The sequence below is a fragment of the Gymnogyps californianus genome, chromosome 15, assembly GCF_018139145.2.
Source record: "Gymnogyps californianus isolate 813 chromosome 15, ASM1813914v2, whole genome shotgun sequence".
Lineage (NCBI taxonomy): Eukaryota > Metazoa > Chordata > Aves > Accipitriformes > Cathartidae > Gymnogyps > Gymnogyps californianus.
This window is the reverse complement of record NC_059485.1, coordinates 16,889,447-16,909,760: the sequence shown is the minus strand read 5'-3', so window position 1 is coordinate 16,909,760 and position 20,314 is coordinate 16,889,447. Positions and strand designations below refer to the sequence as shown.

At 62.5% G+C, this 20,314-nt stretch overlaps 4 protein-coding genes across 4 annotated transcripts; 3 read left to right on the top strand and 1 right to left on the bottom strand.

The window, feature by feature from the left end:
- The first annotated feature begins 1,219 nt into the window (after window positions 1-1,219).
- On the top strand, window positions 1,220-4,604 carry LOC127022609 (deoxyribonuclease-1-like). Its single transcript, XM_050906257.1, has 8 exons — window positions 1,220-1,366; window positions 2,094-2,182; window positions 2,349-2,432; window positions 2,573-2,688; window positions 3,521-3,633; window positions 3,942-4,099; window positions 4,182-4,278; window positions 4,551-4,604. The coding sequence occupies exons 1-8, from the start codon at window positions 1,220-1,222 to the stop codon at window positions 4,602-4,604; spliced, it is 858 nt and encodes a 285-aa protein (XP_050762214.1).
- Window positions 4,605-6,463: 1,859 nt separating this feature from the next.
- LOC127022611 (deoxyribonuclease-1-like 2) lies at window positions 6,464-10,053 on the top strand. Its single transcript, XM_050906259.1, has 8 exons — window positions 6,464-6,610; window positions 6,977-7,065; window positions 8,124-8,207; window positions 8,323-8,423; window positions 8,498-8,610; window positions 8,879-9,033; window positions 9,159-9,255; window positions 10,003-10,053. The coding sequence occupies exons 1-8, from the start codon at window positions 6,464-6,466 to the stop codon at window positions 10,051-10,053; spliced, it is 837 nt and encodes a 278-aa protein (XP_050762216.1).
- A 279-nt stretch (window positions 10,054-10,332) lies between these two features.
- On the bottom strand, window positions 10,333-17,317 carry ECI1 (enoyl-CoA delta isomerase 1). The gene is made up of 7 exons (XM_050906202.1): window positions 17,275-17,317; window positions 16,759-16,905; window positions 15,600-15,727; window positions 14,802-14,948; window positions 13,333-13,454; window positions 12,442-12,620; window positions 10,333-10,848 (listed from the first exon to the last, which is right to left on the bottom strand). Exons 1-7 carry the CDS (start codon window positions 17,315-17,317, stop codon window positions 10,682-10,684), a joined length of 933 nt encoding a protein of 310 aa, XP_050762159.1. The 3' UTR covers window positions 10,333-10,681.
- Window positions 17,318-18,321: 1,004 nt separating this feature from the next.
- Window positions 18,322-19,855, top strand: PTX4 (pentraxin 4). Its single transcript, XM_050906201.1, has 2 exons — window positions 18,322-18,450; window positions 18,596-19,855. The coding sequence occupies exons 1-2, from the start codon at window positions 18,322-18,324 to the stop codon at window positions 19,853-19,855; spliced, it is 1,389 nt and encodes a 462-aa protein (XP_050762158.1).
- Window positions 19,856-20,314: the final 459 nt, after the last annotated feature.

Sequence of the window (20,314 nt, the reverse complement as noted above, 5' to 3'; positions counted from 1 at the left end):
ACCCCAGGAGCTCTCCTCTCCAACGTCGCCTTCTCCAGCTCGGCTTAATTTTGCTGAGACACTCTGCCAGGGCTGAGCCTGGGCGCAGCTCACGAGCATCGCCCGGGATAGATACAGTCCTCTATAGGTGCCTCTGCCTGGGAGGCTGCGGAGGCTGCTGCACCCCCGGGAGCGGGGAGGATTCGCGGGGCTTTGGGCAATTTTTGGCATGACCAAATCCTAGCATTACTAAATCGTGGTGTTACCGAATCACCGCGTTACCAACTGGAGGGGCTGTGGCGTTACAGACGGTAGCGTTTGCAGCCCTAGCAAAGATGCAAGTGGGGAAAGGGGAGGATTTAACTAGAACAGCTGCCCCTGAAGAAAAAACGGGCCCGGGGGCAGCAAGCTCGTCCTCGGGTCAGGCTTTGGGTGTGCCAAAAGCTGGAGTGTTTGCCGGTCCTCTCAGCCCATCTTATCGGGGCTCCCGGCGGGGCCGGGTGCTTGGGGTGCCTGGGCTTGGGCAGGGCTCAGATCCCATCTGCTGGTGAAATATTACCCCAGGGAGCTGAGCGCCGCGGGAAATACTTCCCAAATGCCTTTCCCTGTGGGTGGGAGCTGCTGCGCTGCCTCGGCGGGGGGTCCCAGGGGACTCCAGCCTGGGTGAGGATTTGGCAGGGGCAGTGCTGGGGGGCAGGGGGGACAGGGTACGCCAGGTGAGGATGCTCCAGGCAGGGAAGGAGGTGGAGAGGGGTGCCGGGGGGGATCCATCCCTTGCTCTGTCTCAGCACGGCTGCTGTAGGGTCTTTTGGGTCTCTGGCACAGACCCAGGGAGGGGTGGGAGATGCGCAAGCCCAGGGACCTTGGTGTCCCCAGCCGCTGCCGCCTACCCCAGGCCAGGGGAGATGTCCGGGCTGAGCGCAGTGAATGAGGAAGCGACCACTCTGCGTCACCATGAAACAGCATTTGCTCCTTTGCCAGAGAATTATCCGCTCCAGCCTCGCGGGCTGTCTGGCCTCCCTCCAGGAGGGACAGGCAGGATGAGGCACTGCATGAGGCAGGAGCTGGATGGCTGGATGGGAGTGCACCATCCCTGGGACCTGGTGATTCGCTGGAAAACGGATGCCTCCCAGCGAAGTCAGTATGGCCAGTGGGAATACCCTGGTCACCTTCGTCGTCTGTGCCAAATTCCCCTCCCAGCCAGGGGGGCTGAGCCCGTCCCTGCCCCTCTGCACGCAGGATGGTGGCCTCAAAGCTGGTGCTGTCGCTGCTGGTTGCAGCTCTCCTGCTTCACGTGGCCACCACGCTGAAGATCAGCGCCTTCAACATCAAGGTGTTTGGGGACAGCAAGATGTCCAACCAGACTATCGCAGATATCATCGTCTCTGTGAGTGCTGGGGGAGAGGAGCAGTCCTGGCCACTCTTTGTTCTCTGGGGTGCAGCCAGCTTGGGGCAGTCGGACACTGGCTTTCTTCAGGCATCCGTCCATCTGTGTGTCCATCTGTGCATGCACCCACCCATCAATTCATCTGTCCACACACCCCCATCCATCCACCTATGCCTCCATCCATCCACCCATCCATTTGGCCATCTGTTCATCCATCCATTCATTCACCCATTCATCTGTCCATCCATCCATCCATCCATCCATCCATGCCTCCATTCATACATGCCTCCATCCATGCATCCATCCGTCCATCCATCCATCCACACCTCCATCCATCCGTCCATGCCTCCATCCATCCACCCACCCATCTGCTCTTCCCCATCACCATCTCCAACCTTGGGCCATCCCCACTCTTGCTGGTCCCCAGCCAAGGATGGGTGATGCTTGGTGCTGCCCAGGTTCCTCACCCAGAGTGGCCTGCAATCGAGGAGCTGCTGGGATGGTGGGTGGTAGACAGACGGGTGTTGGAGGGCACTGTGTCACCCCAGGGTCCTTTCAAGACAGAGGACACTGGCATCAGCAAAGGAACTCCCTCCCTGGGCTCTCGGGTCCCTGCTGCGCCCCCGTTGCCAGCCTGGGAGCCTTCACAGCCCAGCCCAGGCACCCACGGGTGCCTCCATGAGCAGCTCCCAGCCAGGGGTGAGCAGCTCTGAGCTTGTCCCCCCAGATTCTGTCGGGGTACGACATCACCGTGGTGCAGGAGGTCCGGGACACCGACCTGAGCGCTGTGAAGAAGCTCATGGACCAGCTCAACAGGTGACCCCAATGGTGCAGGGTGAGGGGTGCCTGCAAATGGGATGCCGGGACAAATCCCGGCTGGCATCTTGCTGTGCCAGGGCACCTCTGCCTCAGCCAGAGAGAGCCCGATGGGTGCTGGGGGGCACTGGAGCCTCCTCTCACCCTCTCCGCATCTCGCTCCCAGTGTGTCCCCACACCCATACAGCTTTTTGGACAGCATCCCCCTGGGTCAGACCAGCTACAAGGAGCAGTACCTCTTCATCTTCAGGTAAGGGATGCCACCAGGGCCCGGCATCCCCCATGTCACCTGCTGTCCCCCCCAGCAGCCCCTGAAGGGCAGTGGGTACTTTTGGGAGTCCTGGCTGCAGCAGGAGCGGTGCTGCGGGCTGCCCTGCTCTCCTCCCTCAGGTCGGACATGGTCTCCGTGCTGGGAAGCTACTACTATGATGACGGCTGCGAGTCCTGCGGGACCGATACCTTCAGCAGGGAGCCCTTCATCGTGAAGTTCTCCTCGCCCACCACACGTGAGCAGAGCCAGTGTTGGGAGCTGCCTGGACCTGGCACAGGGCTCCCTCCGCGCGGGGCTGAGCCCGGAGCTGTGCCTGCCAGGCGGGGGGTTGCACCCTGGAGCCCAGCTCTTGGGCTCCACTGGAGTCCTTCACTGCTGCGGGGCTTTCTCCCACCTGTGCGTGCCCAGGGTCCTGGATACCTGCCCAGCATGGCCGGCACTGCCTGCTGTTTCCCACCATGTGCCATCTTCCACCATCTCCCATCACCTCCCACCGCCTGCATCTCCCACCATGCGTTCTCTCCAGTTGCGTGACATCTCACGTCTCCAGCTGTTTCCCATCGTGTCCCACATCCCATCACCTGCTACCTCCCATCTTGTGCCATATCCCACCATCTGCTTCCTCCAGTTGGGTGCCATCTCCCATCGTGTACCATCTCCCATCACGTGCCATCCCCCATCACCTGCCATCTCCCATCATGTCCCATTTCCCACCTTGTGCTGTCTCCTACCCCGTGCCATCACCTCCACCTCCCAAGAAGCTCCCCAGGGCACACACGCTCTCCCATCTCTCTTCTACCCCTGTCTCCTTCCCAAAACCACGGTGGCTTGGAAAAACTGATGGGAAACAAGCAGCAAACCCCAAACCACGCGCAGAGGGATGCAGCTCCCCACTGGAAATTCCGGCCTGGAGGACAGGCAGACCACAAAAATCCAACACACCCTTTCTCTTCGGCAGCTTTTCCCGGCTGGTAGCTGGGGCTTGGCCCGGGGTGGTCCCCTGGGGTTCCCGCTCCCTTCCCGGGTGCTGCACCCGAGCCGGGGGCTGACGGCTGCCTGTCCAGCAGAGGTGGAAGAGTTCGTGGTGGTGCCCCTGCATGCCAACCCCAGCAGTGCGGCGGACGAGGTCGATGCGCTCTACGACGTCTACACCGATGTTGTCAACAAGTGGGCGACTAACGTAAGCGGCAGCAGGGAGCTTGGCTCCTCCCAGGGCAGCCAGGCGGGCTGGAGTATGGCCACCACACATCCCAGCGGCCATCCTGGGATGGACGTGTCCCATGGGAGACCTCTCGTACCCACCGGAGTGGGTGCCACCCCAGCAGTGTCTGGACTGGGAGATGCTGGGTGGGTCCACTGCCATTACTGGGGGCTTGTCCCCCTGTGCTAGGGAGCCCCAGGGGGGTTTCTTGCTGCCCCTTAAGATTTTAGGGAGCCCTTGCTGCCCCGTAAGGTCCGTGGGCAGGGACACAGCGTGCTGCCCCGCAGAACATCCTCCTCCTGGGCGACTTCAACGCCGACTGCTCCTACGTGACCAGCGCCCAGTGGCCGTCCATCCGCCTGCGCTCCCTCGACGCCTGCGAGTGGCTCATCCCCGACAGCGCCGACACCACCGTCACCACCACCACCGACTGCGCCTATGACCGGTGGGTGCTGCGGCGGGGGGGGGTGGGGGCTGGCATGGGGCGAGGACTGGTGGGCACTAACACCCCTGTGATGCCCCGGCAGCATCGTCGCCTGCGGCACCGCGCTGCGCCAAGACATCGAGCCCGGCTCCGCCACCATCAACAACTTCCAGAAGACTTTCCACCTCCAGAACAAGGATGTGAGTGAGGGGCCGCGGCACGTGAGCCCACTGGCACCAGGATCCAACCCACCATGCCTCTTGGGAGTGCAGGTGGGCTCCCTGTTCCCCAGGGCGCACCCAAGGGTGGCCCGGCCCCAACCCCTGCACTGATGCAATCCCCCAGCCTGAGCATTTTGGGGTATGCTCTAAATTTTGGGGTTGGAGTGGAGCATTTGGGTCCCAGCCGGCCACGAGAGTGGTGGTGGATCCAGACGAGCTCAGCTGCCTTTCTGCTTTCCCCCCGCACTCAGGCTTTGGCCATCAGCGACCATTTCCCGGTGGAGGTGATCCTGAAAGCCCGCTGAGCCCGTCCCCGTGCCGGCGGCTACCAGGATGCCCCGGCATGCACCTGCGTCCCTCGTGGGAGCCCACGCGCCACTAGTGCCAGCCAAGCTGCCTGCCGTCTCTGCAAGGAACCGCTCTTTGGGGTCTTGCGGGAGTGGGATGCTCTCCGCTTCCATTAAAAAATGAGCCTTTTCCAGCCCTTGCAGCTCTGGAGGGAGGGTCCCTTCAGCCCCCCCAGCAGCACCCTGCGCCCAAGCCCCCCGTCCCCCTGCTAGGGGCAGCCCCACCGGGGCTGGAGCCAGAGAGGTCCCTGGGGCCGGGGGTCCCCTCCCACCATCAAGAGACCCAGATCCATGGGGCGGCAAGCGCTGCTCCCCTCTGAGCCGCCGGCAGCAAAAGTTGGGACACCAGGAAGGTCCTGGGAGGATCCGGGCAGGATTCGGCCCCTGTCCGGGTCGCAGGATGCTCTTCCGCCGGCTCGTGGGGAGCCCGCCTGGCTGTGGGGCGGCTGACGGGGTGCTGATGGTGAGGGTGGGGGGAGGCAGAGGATGTGAGTCAGCTCGTGGGGGGTTTGGTGTCTCCTGGGGGGGTTTCGGTGCCAGCATGGCACCAGGGGACACTGGTCTCATCCCGTGACTGGGTGCAAGGATACAAAACCTGGCGGTGCACGTGAGAGCCTGGCAAGCCCCAGCATGAGCAGCCGTCACCTCCCCACCCGCCCCGCCGCCGGCACCGTGGCAAAGCCGCCCACTCCTTCAGCTGGGGTGACGCCATGTGTCGGGGTGACGCCATGTGCTGGCGCGGGGAATGCCGACTCCACCGGGGCTGATTTGGGTCACCAGTGGGGCTGATTTGGGTCACCAGTGGAGCTGCTTTAGGTGACAACTGGGGCTGCTTTGGGTCACCAGTGGGGTGGTTCCGGTGACTGCCAGGGCTGCTGTGGGGGTTTGCAGCCGCCCCCTCTTGCTAAGGCTGACAGTGCTCAGTCTGCCTGACCAAGACATCCCGCCATTTCCTTCTCTCTCCTCTAATTACACCGTCTGAATCACCCACGTTAAGGCCATCGCCCTTCGCCGCCTGCCTGGCCGCCATGCCCCACGCTGTGACCCGGGGGGCCACCCCAGCTGCAGCACCCCGAGTCCCACGCGCCCACCCAGCCCTGCTGGGATGCCCTGGCACCGCCGCACCTCCCCGGCCACCCTTCGTCGCATCGGCACAGAGGCGGCTATGCTGGCCCCACCCTGCCGCCCCGTGGGTTTTTGGTTTCCCAATGTAGGAAGGAACCCAAAGCCATGCCAAAACCCCCACGGGGGTGTCCGACTCATCCTGCTTTGCCGGCACCTCCGCCGGGAATAAAGCTGCCCATCCTGCTGCCGGGAGCACAGAGGTGCTGCGCACTCAGCAAGGTAAGGATGGATCCGGGCTCACCACCTTCAGCTGTGAACTGGGAGGGACTGGGATGAGCTGAGACGAGCTGGGATGAGGAGTCGCTCCCTTACCCCGACAGTGGGGACTGCGATCAAGTTTAAGGACGCAGAGCAGCCCGGGGTGCCGGTGGCAGTGGCTGGGGCTGGCGGGTGAAGGAGTCATCCCAGCAGGGAGTGGAGCTGGGCAATCCCGGGGGCTGGCAGAGGCGCTGCCGGGCAGATTCACCGTGGCAGGACAGTGTTTAGCTTTCCCTGGGACTGGTGAGCAGGCAGAGAGCCCATGCCAGCTCCGCGGGCTGCTCCAGGCAGTGCCCACCACAGCACACTGCTGCACGCCAGGACTTAGGAAGGACCTACATGGGTTTTTTTTGCTCTATCCCCAAATCCGAAGCAGTTTTCCAAGTTCAGCTCCCATCACTGCATCCCTGCAGCTCAGCATCCCTCCTGGCAGGATGGGGACCATGGTGCTGGCACTGTCCCTGCTGGCTGTGGCTCTCCTGTGCCCGGCCACTGCCACGCTGCGTGTCGGTGCCTTCAACATCCAGGCGTTCGGTGACACCAAGATGTCCAACGAGGGAGTGGCGGGCATCATCGTCAGTGTGAGTGCAGCCGGTGCCATGCAAGGACGGGCTGTGCGCTGGGACAGACCCAAAATGTGGCTCCTGTGCCAGGGACATGTGGGGACGTGGCCATGGATGGGATGGCATCCCAGTGCTGGGGATGCCCTGGGTGGATGAAGGCTTGGTGGGGACCAAGGTGGGGCATCAGGCACACCCCATGGTCCCTCTGAGCCATCCATGGGGACATCTGCGCTGGCACCAAGGGACATGCGGGTCCCTGTGGTGCTGCACCCAGCGCTGTGTCAGGGTGCCCAGCCGGGAGACAGTGGCGCTGAGCCGGCAGCAGGCTCCCTCTCGCCATTGCCAGGCTCCCCCTTGCCATCGCCATCCCTCTCGGCCTCGCAGATCCTGTGCCGCTATGACGTGGTGCTGGTGCAGGAGGTGCGCGACTCCGACCTCAGCGCCGTCACCCAGCTCATGGAGCAGCTCAACAGGTACGAGCAGGGCTGGGGCCAAGAGCGCACGGGCTGAGATGCCGGCATTAGGCGGGGAAAGCCAAGCTGCCTGAGCAATCAATCAAAGGCAAAAAAAAAAAGTCCGTCAGCAGAGTGTTTGTTTTTGGAATAAGAGAAAAGTGCTGGGGCTGAAGCTTTGAGCAGCCTCCGAAAAAGCCACCAGGAATAATGCAGGGAGGGGAAGGGGGATACAAGCGGCACAAAACCCCTCCGAAAGCTGCAATCCCACCGGAGCACACAGGATGGAAAGGAACTACAGCTCTGGCAAGCTCCATCTCCAAAATCAAACAGGGCAGGGCAGAAGTGAGATGGGGGATGAAGGGGGCAGGGGCAGGCAGCCCCCCCAGCCCAGGACCCTGTGAGTGACAGGGGGACCCCGGGATGGACCCAGTGGCAGATGATGCTCTGAAGCGAGTGGCTCAGGCACCCCAGGAGGAAAAGGGGCTGCTGGGGTGGGCTAAAACTGGCCACCGCAGGGTGGCAGCCCCTCTGCCAGCTGGGTGCTGACCCCGTTTTGGGTGAGGGCACGGGCCAGGGCCAGGCTGCAGCCGGGTGGAGGCTGCTGCCGCCTTGTTGAAAGGTGGCGAGTGCTCCTGACTGCGTACGCCCAGCCTGTGTCCTTGCCCCTTCGGTGTCCCCTCCAGCATGACCACAAAGCAGCCAGGGCAGGGAGGGTGACGCCTGGCTCCGTGGGGCCCCGGGCTGCTCATTAACCTAATTTAGCTTTGCTGCAAGTGAAGGTGGAGAGCGTCCCTGCAGAGAAAGGGGTGGCAGGAGCCGCCTCACATCCTGCCTATGGCGGGCCGTGCCCAAGGAGCCACCCCGGGGTGGTGGGGACAGGAGGGTGGCTTGGAGCCCCTACACCCCACGTCACCTCACGGCCGGGGCACGGTGGACGATGGGGACAGCAGAGCAGGACCTGCTGGTGCCAACCCCACAGCCACCCAGCCCCTGGCCATGCCGAGGCCACCCCAGGACAGTACCAGCCATGTCACCAGTGCCAGCCATGTCACCGTCCTGCCTTTGCGTCTCCACAGCGTGTCCACGTACCTGTACGACTACGAGATCAGCGGCCCCCTGGGTCGGGACAACTACAAGGAGATGTACCTCTTCATCTACAGGTAACGGGGCTGGGCGTGCTGCCGCATGTCCCATGGCAACTCGAGGCCACCGACACCATGGAGGGACACAGGGGCCATGCCAAGCCCCAGGGTCACCATGCCTTTGGTCCCACAGGACAGACATCGTGTCTGTGGTGGACACCTACCAATATGAGGACCCCCAGGATGTCTTCAGCCGGGAGCCATTCGTCCTGAGGGTCTCAGCGCCCCACACCAGTAAGAGGGGGGACGAGTGGCCCTGTGCAGTGGCATGGGGTGGCCACAGGGCTGACATCCCTCTCCCCTGGCAGAGGCAGAGGAGTTTGTGCTGGTGCCGCTGCACTCGGCCCCGCACGATGCCGTCGCCGAGATCGACGCGCTCTACGACGTCTACCTGGCCATTGTCAGCAAGTGGGGGACCGACGTGAGTGCCACCGGCACATGGGGTGGCACCGAGGGTGGGCACTGAGCCCCAGGGACCGTTCGACCCATGCTGGGTCCCGGCTCTGAGGCGAGCGCAGCTGGTGCAAGGGTGGTGGGATGGGGACCCTGCTCCTGCCCCGTCCCCTGCCACAGGGGATGCCCCTGCACCCAGGGCTGACCTGAAGCAGGGTCTGGCCCCCACGGGAGGGCTGGTGTCAGGGCCAGCCCTTTCCCCAGCCGCCACAAGCCCCCCCATCTCCCCACCACAGAACATCATGTTCCTGGGGGACTTCAACGCCGACTGCGCCTATGTCCAGCCGAGCGACTGGTCGGCCATCCGCCTGCGCACCAGCGACATCTTCAAATGGCTGCTCCCCGACGGCACTGACACCACCGTGGGGAAGTCGGACTGTACCTACGACAGGTGAGTGCCACCGTGGCACCGCCATCCCCCTCCCCGGCACCCTGGGGCCCCCCTGCCCACCCCGCACCACCAGCGGCTGAGCGTGGGGGCAGGAGCAGGACCCACCACCCGCATCTCCCTGGCAGGATCGTGGTGTGCGGTGCCAGGCTGAAGAGAAGCATCGTGCCAAATTCAGCTGCCATCTACAATTTCCAGCGTGCTTTCCACCTGGAGCAGGAGGAGGTGAGCCAGGCTTGCAAACCCGGGGCTCAAACAGGCACCAAAGCTGATTTGCCCCGGGCAGCGCCGGCTGCATGGCTGCTGACGTCTGTTCGGGATTAGGCAGCCTGGTGCAGCCATGTAGCTGCCGCATTTAAGTATCAGCTCAAAAATGGAGTTGCAGCAGCTCCAGCAGCAGCCCGAGCTGGCTCCAGCCGCGGCACACGTGCCCCTGCCCAGCGCCTGCCTGCTGGGATGCCAGCACAGCCCCCGCATAAGGCACATGCCCCTCATGGGACACGGCAGCCTGCAGCCAGCTAACGGGGAGCTCAGGGTGACATGGGACCCATAGGTGGAAACAGGAGGGGGGATTTGTGGTCATTGCCTGTCCCCATGGGGAAGAGAGGAGACACACAGGGTTTTTCGTGCCTTTCATGGGCAGGCGCGGGCAGGACTCCAGGATGTGGGGCAATCCAAGCCAATCTACAACCACCCATAGCTGGCACAGGGCTCCCAAGCGAGACGCGGGGGTCTTGGAGGGCAGGCACCCCCCTGCCAGTGCCTGCCCCAGGCCACGCCTGGGCATCTCTCCATGAGAGGTGCCAGAATACCTTGTGTGTTGAGTATCTCGGGGTTGGGGACATCGCGTCCCCCTCCAGCCCGCAGAAGGTTCTGGCAGGGCAATCACAGCCGCCCTGCCGGCCCCACCAGCACGGCTCAGGGCTTGCCAAACCCCTGCGTTACACCTCCCCACCTCTCACCCTCCTCCAGGCCCTGGCAGTCAGCGACCACTACCCAGTCGAGGTGAAGCTGACGGCTTGAGCTCCTCCTGCAGCCGCAGACCACGATCCAGCTCCAGCTCCCACCACCAACCCCCGTGAAGGTGCTCCCCGCAGCCCCATCCACGAGCCCTGTGCATGGGCTGCTCCAGGTCCCGGTCTGGAGAAGGCTCGCAGCCGGCCGCCGGCCGTGCCCAGACCCCCCAGCCCACGTGGCTCACGGCAGAGCTCCCCCAGCCCAGCACGAACCAGAGCCCAGGGACAGGCCACCAGCCAGGACGCGGTGACCACAGACAGGCTGGGGAATGAAACACCCATCTCCTACCTCATCAAAGACTTTATTGACAAATCTCATTCACAATTAGCTGTTGGACAGGAGGGAGGACATCCGAGGACCGGCGGGCTCAGGCCACAGTGGTGTCAAGACCCTCTCCCTGTCCGTTCCTTGGAGGAGCTGAGAAGGCAGCTCTCCCCGCTCTCAGGAAAGGCAGCAGTGGTGTCAGGCACTCTACGGGGACTACGGGGAAGGGGCGGTTGGGGCGGCCACGGGAGCAGGCAGCACATCATGAATTACTGACACTGCAGATGGCTTCACCGTGAAAGTCTACAGCTACTGCAGCGTTTCAGAGGGTCGCTCGAGCTCCTGGGACCGGGCCCCAGGCGCTGGCTCCTTAGCTCTTCTTCTTCTTCAGCATCTCCATGTACATGCGAAGTGACTTTTGGATGGACTCTTTTGAGATGAAGCTGATGAAGTTCTGAATGTCTTCCTCCCGGTGAGCTACCAGGCGGTCCAACACCGCCTTCCTCATCATGGACTTGGTGAGCTGACGGGCATGGTCTGCGGACAGGAGAGAGAGGATGAGTAACGTGCATGGTCCTCACCCCTGACCAGCTCTCATCCACTGCCACCATGTGCAGGTGCCTCCAAAAGGGGAGGTACCGCACACCAAAGGGCTCTTTAAACCAGCAGGGAAAGGTGTAAGAAAAACCCACCGGCTGGAAGCTGAACTGGATAAATTCTCATACAATAAATGATGATCTGTACTGCTCAGTGGGGAAACGACTGATCTACTGGGACAGATGACAAAAAGTTGTGCACTTCCTTCTCTTTGCACCCTCCAGAGCCCAGCCTCCACCCCAATACACACCACTGGGCTCAGGACAGCAGTAACCGAACAAAATTCTCTGCTATTTGAAACTGCTCTGGCTCTAAGCTCCCCCAACCCAACCCCTTCGACCTCTGGCAAGACAGTCTGCTCATGCCAAACACGCCGTACGAAAGCCCGCAGCACTGTCCCCTCAAGCTCACCCCGACAGCAGGCTCTGGGCCTGTGCCGTTCCGCACAAATACGTGGATGCTGCCGGAGCAGCGCTGGCTGCTGGAGCTGACCGAGGCCTCGAGCACACCTCTGCTCACACATGCACACAGAGCCACGCGCAGTGATGCACCAGCACATCTGTTGCACAGATGTTGCATGTGTGCTCTCACTGTGACGGTGAAATGATGACCAACCCCCCCCTGCACTGGAAACCCCGAATCGCTCCAGCACCTGTGTGCTACAGACCCCTTCACCCGGACAGACTCCTCCTGGCTCTGCTTTAGGGCTCTGGGGGAGGATCTGCACGGTGTCTCCTGGAAGTCAGGAGAGAGCACAGCTGAGACGCGCTCCCCACTCTTGGGGGCTGAGGCATCACTCTAACACCAGGACAGGAGGGGAGAGAGCTGTTTAAGGACCCTCTTCCAAGGCTGGGACACAAAGTGACAGTCCTGGGACCTGTCCATTTCTGTGCAGTTTTGTTCAGATTTCTACAGAAAGAGCAGCCAAAGGGTGATACGTAGTTGCACCTCCCTGCAGCACTCAGGAGGTGGCATGGGATGGGATAGCTCAGATCTAGCCCTGGCCGGTGGAGAGCCCTCTCCCAGCCCAGGAACCACGTGCTGCCAGACACGGAGCAGCTCAAACACGCATGTGATATCTGCGCTTGCTGTCTGTCCTCACACCCCCATCACCATCCCCAGCTCAGCAGAGTGCTGAGAGCTGATACAGACCACAAAGGCGGACTGGCAGCCACCCAGCACGGCACTCTCGCCCAGTGGGGTAACAGCTCCACTGACAGACGCAGAGATTCAGTTTGTATCTGGAGCTCAGGCACCTCCAGATTGACTCAGCAGGGCTGGCAGGGTGAGCCAAGTTGCAGCCACGTGCCCTGCACACCCAGCATGGTGTCCTCCTGCGCCGGGGCACTGGCAAGCCCATCCCTCTTAACCCAAGGCTGCCTGGACCGCTGTGCTGAGCTTTCCTACCTCCCAGCCATCCACACCTTCCCTTTAAATGGAAACCTTTACGTAGCTCCCAGGTACCAGCCCTGGTACCTGTCCTTCCCACCCAGATCAGATCCCCTCTTCCTCTGCCGGAGGTGCCACCCTTACCGGGAAGGGCCAGCCACTGCGCCATAACAGCCGCAGCCTTCTCCTGGAGCTTCTCCTCCGGCACCAGCTCGTCCACAAGGCCAATCCTGTGGGCCTCGGGCGCGGAGTGGAGGGAGCCCAGCTGGAGGGAGCGTTCAGCAACTCGGTGTCCCACAGTGTTCACAAATGTGTCCTTAAACCTAGAAGAGATGGGAGGAAAAGCCACGGTCAGGGAAAGAAACACCCAGCAGCAGCTGCACCCAGACATCGAAGCTAAGAGCACGCTTGGTCCCACTCCCCAGGCACAGGTCTCTAAACAGCAGCTCCGGGCTCAGCCACGCTGTGCAAAGTCAGGCAAGCAGAGCCATTTTCGGTACTACCCCCCCAGAGTTCCCCCTCCTCTCCACGAAAGCTGCTCCGTTTACCCTCGGTGCACAGGTCCCAGCTGTGCCCACTTGCTGCGACGTGAAAGCTCCTTTCCAACAGTACATGGACACGTTCTTAGGGCAACCAAGGGCCTGTGCCTTAGTATATTAGTGTCCCTGCGCTTTCAGAGATCTCCACAGCTATGGGATTTTGCAGGTACACAGCGTGTATCCAGAGAAAAGCATATTCCCAGACTGAGCCTGACCAGGGAGATCTCCCAGCACTAGTTTCGGAGTTGACTGCAGAGTCAGAACTGAGGTCCTCGTTGGTGAAGGATGTGAGGACATTCTGCAGCCTGAAAGCTTTTCAGATACCTGCAGGATAGGACAGAGAAATGAGGTGCTGTCTCCTGCAGCTGCAACTACCTGATCACTGACACATAAAACTACATCTCAGCGGCCAGTTAAACTGGTTAATAAACTCCTTGAAGATGAAGTGTTTTTAGAGACCTACACGTGACACTAGAAGTGGGAGGCACTGGCCTACCAGAAGGGAGCCACAATGCCCAGCTGGGCTTCGTTCAGGCCGATGCTGAATTTGGGGTTCTCCACCATGATCCTGTAGTCACACGACAAGGCAACGAGACAGCCTCCCGCCGGGCTGGACCCCTGGCAAAGAGAAGGAAGGAGTGAGTCTAGGTCACGGTTACAAACGCCCCTGCACCCCCAGCCTCACTGTTTCCTCCAGAGCAGGGAAGACACAGGGTGACAGAGCAGATGTCCCCCAAGTCTCTGATTTCCTGATTCGAAACAGCCCTAAAGAAGATTTCTGATAGGTTTACCAGGGTTTATCCTTTCATTTTTCAATGCTCTTTTTTTCTTGCATTTTCCAGCCTGGAAATCTAGTTAATTGATCTGTGTTACTGGGGTTGCAAACCCTGCAGCGGAGATTTGCTATGGCATTTTCTTGAAACCCTACATGAGTTTTTAACCCTACTTGAGTTTGTAACCCTAAATGCCACAGAAACGGTTCTGTCCAGGGGCTTTGTAACACCTTCTGTCTACAAAACTTCCATTTGCGACCATCTTTGCCACGACTTCGTGCTCGCTTAGCCCTGCACAGGATGCCTGCGGGAAGCTGCTCAGAGACCCAGCTGCCTTCAAAGAGAGTCTACGGACAGACACAGAACTGTGTGCTGCCAAAGCGGCACTGCACTGAAAAACGAAAACAAGACACCGAGCAGGTAACAACCCATCTACGGACATGGAGATCCAGACAGCACTTCCCTGCTCGCCAAGAACCACGGCTGGAGGAGCAAAACCCGGTCAAAAAAGTTATGACAAACCGCACTGCCTGAAGCATTGCTGCCCACAGGGCCAAGGACAAGCACTTGCGGCACGGCATGGCTGCCTCCCATCTCCTCCCCTCTAGCGAAGCAGTGCAACGGCCAAGCAAGTGACCCTGGGCGACTCCTACGAGTCTCATCAGTGAGAAAGCAGTCAGTGGGCATGTGACAGGCATCCTTTGGATTCCTCCTACGCCAACCGCTCAGCTTCTCTGGCACTCATCTACCATCGATGCCCCTCTGGGCTGTACCACTGGCCTACAGCCCTCCTCCTGGTCCTCCAGCCTGAAGGACAGACTCCCAGCCGAGTTCTTGGGGCAGGGTACAGCTCTTGCTGCACAAACCACTGCCAAGGGCACCTCAGCCCCCATCGGCACAACACGAGAGCAGTGCAAGTTCTCCACTGCAGCCAAAATGCTGCTATACCCCCACAGTGCCTGCAGCTTACATGGAGCCTGCAACATCCCACGCTTCCATACCTTCCCACACCCCAACGTGCTGCACCAACAGATGCGTACTTTGCCCAGACATCCCAACAAATACATCCCTGTATTTGTTTCAGCACTAACAAGCCTGATTTTTTGGCTGTCCCTGCCCACGTGGTGCAAACAAGCCCCAACAAGTGACAGACCGCGTGGGGCGACTAGGAAGGCAGATCTAAAGGACATACATTGACTGCAGCGACTGTCACCATGCTGGAGCCATACAGCCGGAGCCACATCTCCTGCACGGCTCTCCAGAACTCTGCGTAGTGCTCCGTGCTCTTCCCGCACATCTCGGTGATGTCCAGGCCAGATGAGAAGATTTTGGGGACGGCCTGGAATCAGGAAAATACAAACGTCACTTAGAGTCACTGCTCAGGGATGACCTTTTAGCCCTCTAACGCACTCGGCCTGGCAGCCTGAGGAAAGGGAAAGCGATAATTAAATATGACATAAACCAGCGTCTTTTGGGGTTCTGAAACAATCTCCCCAGTGCTCCCACAGCCTGGATCATCCCATCATCATGGCCTGCAGAGCTGGGACTCTGTTTGCAGCATGATTTTTCATTATCAGGGTCCCTGTGCGGGCACGTCAGCCACACAGCACAAAGCCTGTCCTGTCCCATTCCCAGTCACCACCTCGTACCCACATCATGTCTGAAAATAAACACTGGCATCTCCTAGCAGCTCCCTCCAGGCAGTTCAAGAGATCTCAAGGGATGTGTCAGGTTTGCAGATAATCAGCTTTGATTTTAATGACAAATGACAATACTCAGTTTTTATTCTTCTGCTAGAAAAGGGCACGGAAAAAAGAGAACAGCCCTTCCGAGAACCCTCTCCCCTCCTTCCAGAGCCGACCAAAGCTGCCTCCCGGCCCTCCCGTGCCAGTGACCAGGGAGCCAAGACACCAAACACGAGCAAGGGAACGGCACCTGTGCCTGCCAAATTGCACCACAGCTCGCACCCTGAGCTCAGGACAACACGTACGGATGCAAAGATGACGCCCCGGCAGGCCCGGTCATTCTCCAGCTTCTCCAGGCTTATGCAAAACTCGGTGAGGAAGTCCAGGCTGAGGCTGTTGACCGGGGGGCTCTTGAACTTCATCGTGGCGACGCCTGTGCCATGGTAAACACAGAGACATCAGAACCCCCCCACCACAGCAGCAGGCATTGCCTTGCCCAAGGCACTTGCCTCCCTGTTTCCCTGCTCACCCAGCTCGTGTCTTTCCACTCCTGGCTCTTCAAAAAGCCCCCAGAGCAGCAGGGCCAAGAGCAGGGCCCTGCCTTTGCCCAGATCTGCCCGCAAGCTCGGCTCACTCAGCCAGTGGTGAACCTGGAGCATGAACAAGCATGCGTGCGGTGGCGCACCATGTGTCCCAAAGACCAGCCACCTTCGGGGTGACGCTGCCCGGCAGTTCCCTTCTCTCTGGGCTCACTGGATAAGGTTGAGCCTCCAGCTTCTATCACAGCAACCATCCCGTGCCCAGGGGATCACACACCTTTCTGAGCCTGCCAACACAGCACTGCCACCCTGGCCAGCACCATGGGAAGGGCTCTGAGCCCTTGTCCCCTCCCAAATGGCACTACCCTGTCCCAAAAGGTCCTCACCAAGTGCTTAGTCTGGGTGCTGCAGCCGTGCCCAGGCTGGGGACAGGGTGAGGACGCATCCAGGGGCCTGGCAGCCAAAGGCAGGCCCTGGGAAGCCTCAAGAAGAGGCACCCTTTGTTCGGTGCAGGGACATGGCCCTGTGACAGCTCTTCCTGGTAGCCAGGACACAGAAAACCCCAATAGCTGCTCCCTGAAGGAGTGCCTGCCACTTTACCAGGTCCCCAAAGCAGGGACCCCACAGAGGGGACGACGCATGGGCAGGGGACAAGGCACGAGGTCTGCCCGCGGTGACAGCTAGGGTTTGCCTGTGGCACCCAAGCAGCACCCAGGCACCTGAAGTGCCCACGACTGGTGAGACTCCTGTCCCCAAATGCTTCTCTCTGAGGGTCCTAAGCAGCTAATGCTGGAACACTGGGGGCTTTGGTGGCTTTCCAGGCCCAGGGCCACATGTGCCATGGGGCAGGAACGGAAGGGGCCCTGCCTGTGCCCCACAATGCCCCGTGGGTTGAGCGACACCATAGAGGTGCCACCCGCCGTACCTGAGCTCTCGTCCAGCTCCACCAGGATCTTGTTGTTGCTGAAGGCACGACACAGGGCGAGCGGGAGGCCGGGGGACCGCAGGGGGCCGGGGGGCTGCCAGGCGGCTCTGCCCCACACCGGTGGCTGGCGACAGAGGGGCAACACACCTGGGGAGACAGAAGCAGGTAGGGCCGGGCAGGGCATAGCCCCCACGGGTGTGGGGTGTGCTCCCCAAAACTGCTCTGCATGGACAGGGTGGGGACACGGGGACATCCTGACCCACTGAGGGAAGACATGGGAACACCCTGACCCACGGCAGGGGGGCGTGGGGACACCCCGACCCACGGCGGGGGCCACGGGGGACGACACCCTGACCCACTGAGGAAGGACATGGGGCACCCCGACCACGGCGGGGGGACACAGGAAGGGGCCGTGGAGACGCCCCCACTCGCGTCGGGGCGCATGGGGACACGCTGACCCCCAGAGGAGGGACACGGAGGGACGCGGGGCCACCCCGCCCGCGGGGCCGGGCACACCTGACCGCGCGATCCGGCGGACGAGGGCCGGCACCGCCGCCATCTTCTGCCGCCAGGTCAAGGGTACGGGGCGGGGCCTCGGCCGCGCGTCACCGCCCCGCCCCGCCCCGCCCGGCAGGACACGCCCCCAGCGGCAAGCGGCGCCCCCGACTTGAAGCCCCGCCCCCTATCCTGAAGCTCCGCCTACGGTCGGCGCTGCGGCACGCACGTGCTGCCGCCCCGTGGTAGCCCGCGCGCCCCAGGCGGCCTGCACCGTCCTGTCTGCACCGTCCTGTCCGCTCTGTCCTGTCCTACCCTGCCTGCTCTGCCTGTCCTGTCCTACCCTGCCTGCACCGTCCTGTCTGCTCTGTCCTGTCCTACCCTGCCTGCACTGCCCTGCCTGCACCGTCCTGTCTCCTCTGTCCTGTCCTACCCTGCCTGCACTGCCCTGCCTGCACCGTCCTGTCTGCTCTGTCCTGTCCTACCCTGCCTGCACTGCCCTGTCTGCTCTGTCCCGTCCTGCCTGTCCTGTCCTACCCTGCCTGCACTGCCCTGTCTGCTCTGTCCTGTCCTGCCTGTCCTGTCCTACCCTGCCTGCACTGCCCTGTCTGCTCTGTCCTGTCCTGCCTGTCCTGTCCTACCCTGCCTACACTGCTCTGCTTGCTCTGTCCTGTCCTGCCTGCACCATCCTGCCTGCCCACCCTACCCCGCATCCAGCATGTTAGTCTGAGACTCGCCACCCTGCTGCCCTCCGGGAGCCGCCCCGCACGGCTGGGCCCACTGGGGCCGTGTGCCCAGGGGTCCCCCCGACACTTTCCCCACCCCATGGCTCAGCACCCCCTGCCTGGCCCCTGACCCGGGCAGCCAGAGCCCTGGGGAGCTCCTGGGCCAACCGCCGCCACAGAGTGGCCTGGCCTGGGGCCGCGGGGCTGGGAGCCCCGGTGCTGGCGGCTGCTGGGGCGTGCCAGCGGTGGCTGTGGATCTCATCATGGTGGAGGCCGCCCCGGGGGGGCACCGCGGGGGCCAGGGCTGGCCCTGCTGCGCAGGCAGAAAGCGTCCGGCAGCGGCATGGCTGGGATGGTGCTGCCACTCTGCCTGCTCCTTGCTGCTGCCCTCCGGGGTGGCCTGACCCAGGCACCAGGGCCCGCAGCCCGCCCCGGCCCCCTGCTCCTGCGGCTGCGGCGGCTGGAGGAGCAGGTGGGTGCCCAGGGTGGGGAGGGGGCGCAGCCCAGCCTGTGCCAGGGGGGCACTCGGCATTTTGGGCCGGGCTGGGGGTCGGCGGCACCCCAGGGGCCCGGCATGGGGATGTGGGTTCACCCCACCCCACCCTGCTCGCTTGCAGTTTCACCGGCTCCAGGAGGTGACGCTGAGCCATCTCCAGAGCATCGCCGGGAACTACAACATCTCCTACAACATCGATGGACGCTTCCAGGCGCTGGCGGAGCAGGCGGAGGCGGCCACCGCTGCCCGGGCCACCCTGGGTGCCAAGGTGGCCCGCCTGGCCACTGCTGGCCGGCGGCTGCACCGCAGGCTGAAGCGGCTGGAGGGGGCAGTGGGTGCTCTGAGCCCGTCACACCGCCTGCTCACCCACCCTCCGGGTCCACCAGTGGAGGCTGGCACCAAGCTGGATAGCCTGCCGGACGCTGCCCGGAGCTGGGGCAGCCAGCTCGAGCGGGAGCTGCAGGGCCAGGTGGCCCCCAGCACCCCCAAGCCTCGGCACCCAAAGGCGAGGCGGTGGCAGCAACGCCGACAGGAGGAAGGGCACCGGCTGCCAGCCGATGCCGGGCCCAGTGGAGCGCTCGGGGAGGATGCGGAGTCCCCTCGTGATGCAGCACCAGGACCTCAAGCCGTGGCACCGGCACTCCCCACCATGACCGCGGTCCCCCAAGAGCAGCCGCCGTCCCCCAAGCAGCCAGGAGAGGGTAGGTACGGGCCCCCCGCCCTGGCACCCACCTCCCCAGCCTGCCACACTGGCGCCGTCCTGCTCTTCCCCAACACCTCCGCCGAGCACATGGCCATCCTGGGGCCGGGGCCGCGCCGGGGGCTGCGGGCACTGTCGCTCTGTGCCTGGCTGGCCACCCCAGCCCCCCACCTCGGTGCCCTCCTCTCCTACGCCACCGAGGACGGTGGCAGCGAGCTGGCTGTGCGTGGCCGTGGTGGGGACCTCCCCGGCTCCACGCGCTTTGTCATCGGGGATGGGCAATTTCGGGAGCTCCCGGTGATGCCGCTCCTGGATGGCAAGTGGCACCACCTCTGCCTCACCTGGTCCTCCGGCCAGGGCCAGTACCGCTTCTACGTGGACAGGCGGCTGCTGGCTGCCGGCTCCGGCTTCCGGCAGGGCTATGAAATTCCTGCTGGTGGCTTGCTGGTGCTGGGCCAGGAGCAGGACCGCCCCGGCAGGGACTTTGGCACTGCAGAAGCTTTTGTGGGTCACCTGGCTGGTGTCGCTCTCTGGAGCCGGGCTCTCCTGCCTGGGGAGGTGGCCAGCATGGCAACTGGCCGGGGGCTGCCCCGCGGCCCCCTCCTCACGCTGGCCGATGCCTCCCTGCAGGGCAGGGTGCAGAGGGTGGCATGCCCCTGCCTCCAGCACTGCCTGCGATGAGCCTGGCAGCAGGAACGGTGCTGGCTCCCAGTGGTCACGGCTGGCTCATGGTGCCGATGCTGGCACAACCTGCGTCGTCCCAGGGTGATGGGACACCCAGCAGAGAGGGCGTCTCAGGACTGGGACCACTGGAGGCGGGGAAAAGGAAAAGGGGTTTTGGCAGCCAGTATGGCAGAGGTGGCACCCAGTCCTGGGGCCTGTCCCAAAGCCGGGACGTCGTCAGCTCCTGCCCCCAGAGGATGTACAGCCCCATTGTTCCTATTAAAATGCTCCGGCCAGAGAAGAAACCTTTTATTTCTGGTCTTGCTCTTCACTGTAACGCTCGGTGCCACTTACAGCTGGGCAGGAGCTGCTCGGCACAGGCAGCCGGAGTCCCAGGCTGGGTCACGCGTGGGTCACCCCTGCCCGTCCCTGCCACCGCCAGCTCTGCCACTGAGTCAGACCCGCGGGGAAGTTGTA

Coding starts and splice junctions, on each gene's coding strand:
- PTX4 (XM_050906201.1), top strand. CDS start 18,322: ATGGCTGGGATGGTGCTGCCACTCTGCCTGCTCCTTGCTGCTGCCCTC. Junction 18,451..18,595: donor TGCGGCGGCTGGAGGAGCAG/GTGGGTGCCCAG, acceptor GCTCGCTTGCAG/TTTCACCGGCTCCAGGAGGT.
- ECI1 (XM_050906202.1), bottom strand. CDS start 17,317: ATGGCGGCGGTGCCGGCCCTCGTCCGCCGGATCGCGCGGTCAG. Junction 13,455..14,801: donor TGACAGTCGCTGCAGTCAAT/GTATGTCCTTTA, acceptor TCTCTTTGCCAG/GGGTCCAGCCCGGCGGGAGG. Junction 12,621..13,332: donor GGCATTGTGGCTCCCTTCTG/GTAGGCCAGTGC, acceptor CATCTCTTCTAG/GTTTAAGGACACATTTGTGA.
- LOC127022609 (XM_050906257.1), top strand. CDS start 1,220: ATGGTGGCCTCAAAGCTGGTGCTGTCGCTGCTGGTTGCAGCTCTCCTG. Junction 3,634..3,941: donor TCAACAAGTGGGCGACTAAC/GTAAGCGGCAGC, acceptor GCTGCCCCGCAG/AACATCCTCCTCCTGGGCGA. Junction 4,279..4,550: donor TCCACCTCCAGAACAAGGAT/GTGAGTGAGGGG, acceptor CCCCGCACTCAG/GCTTTGGCCATCAGCGACCA.
- LOC127022611 (XM_050906259.1), top strand. CDS start 6,464: ATGGGGACCATGGTGCTGGCACTGTCCCTGCTGGCTGTGGCTCTCCTG. Junction 6,611..6,976: donor TGGCGGGCATCATCGTCAGT/GTGAGTGCAGCC, acceptor TCGGCCTCGCAG/ATCCTGTGCCGCTATGACGT. Junction 8,424..8,497: donor GGTCTCAGCGCCCCACACCA/GTAAGAGGGGGG, acceptor CTCCCCTGGCAG/AGGCAGAGGAGTTTGTGCTG.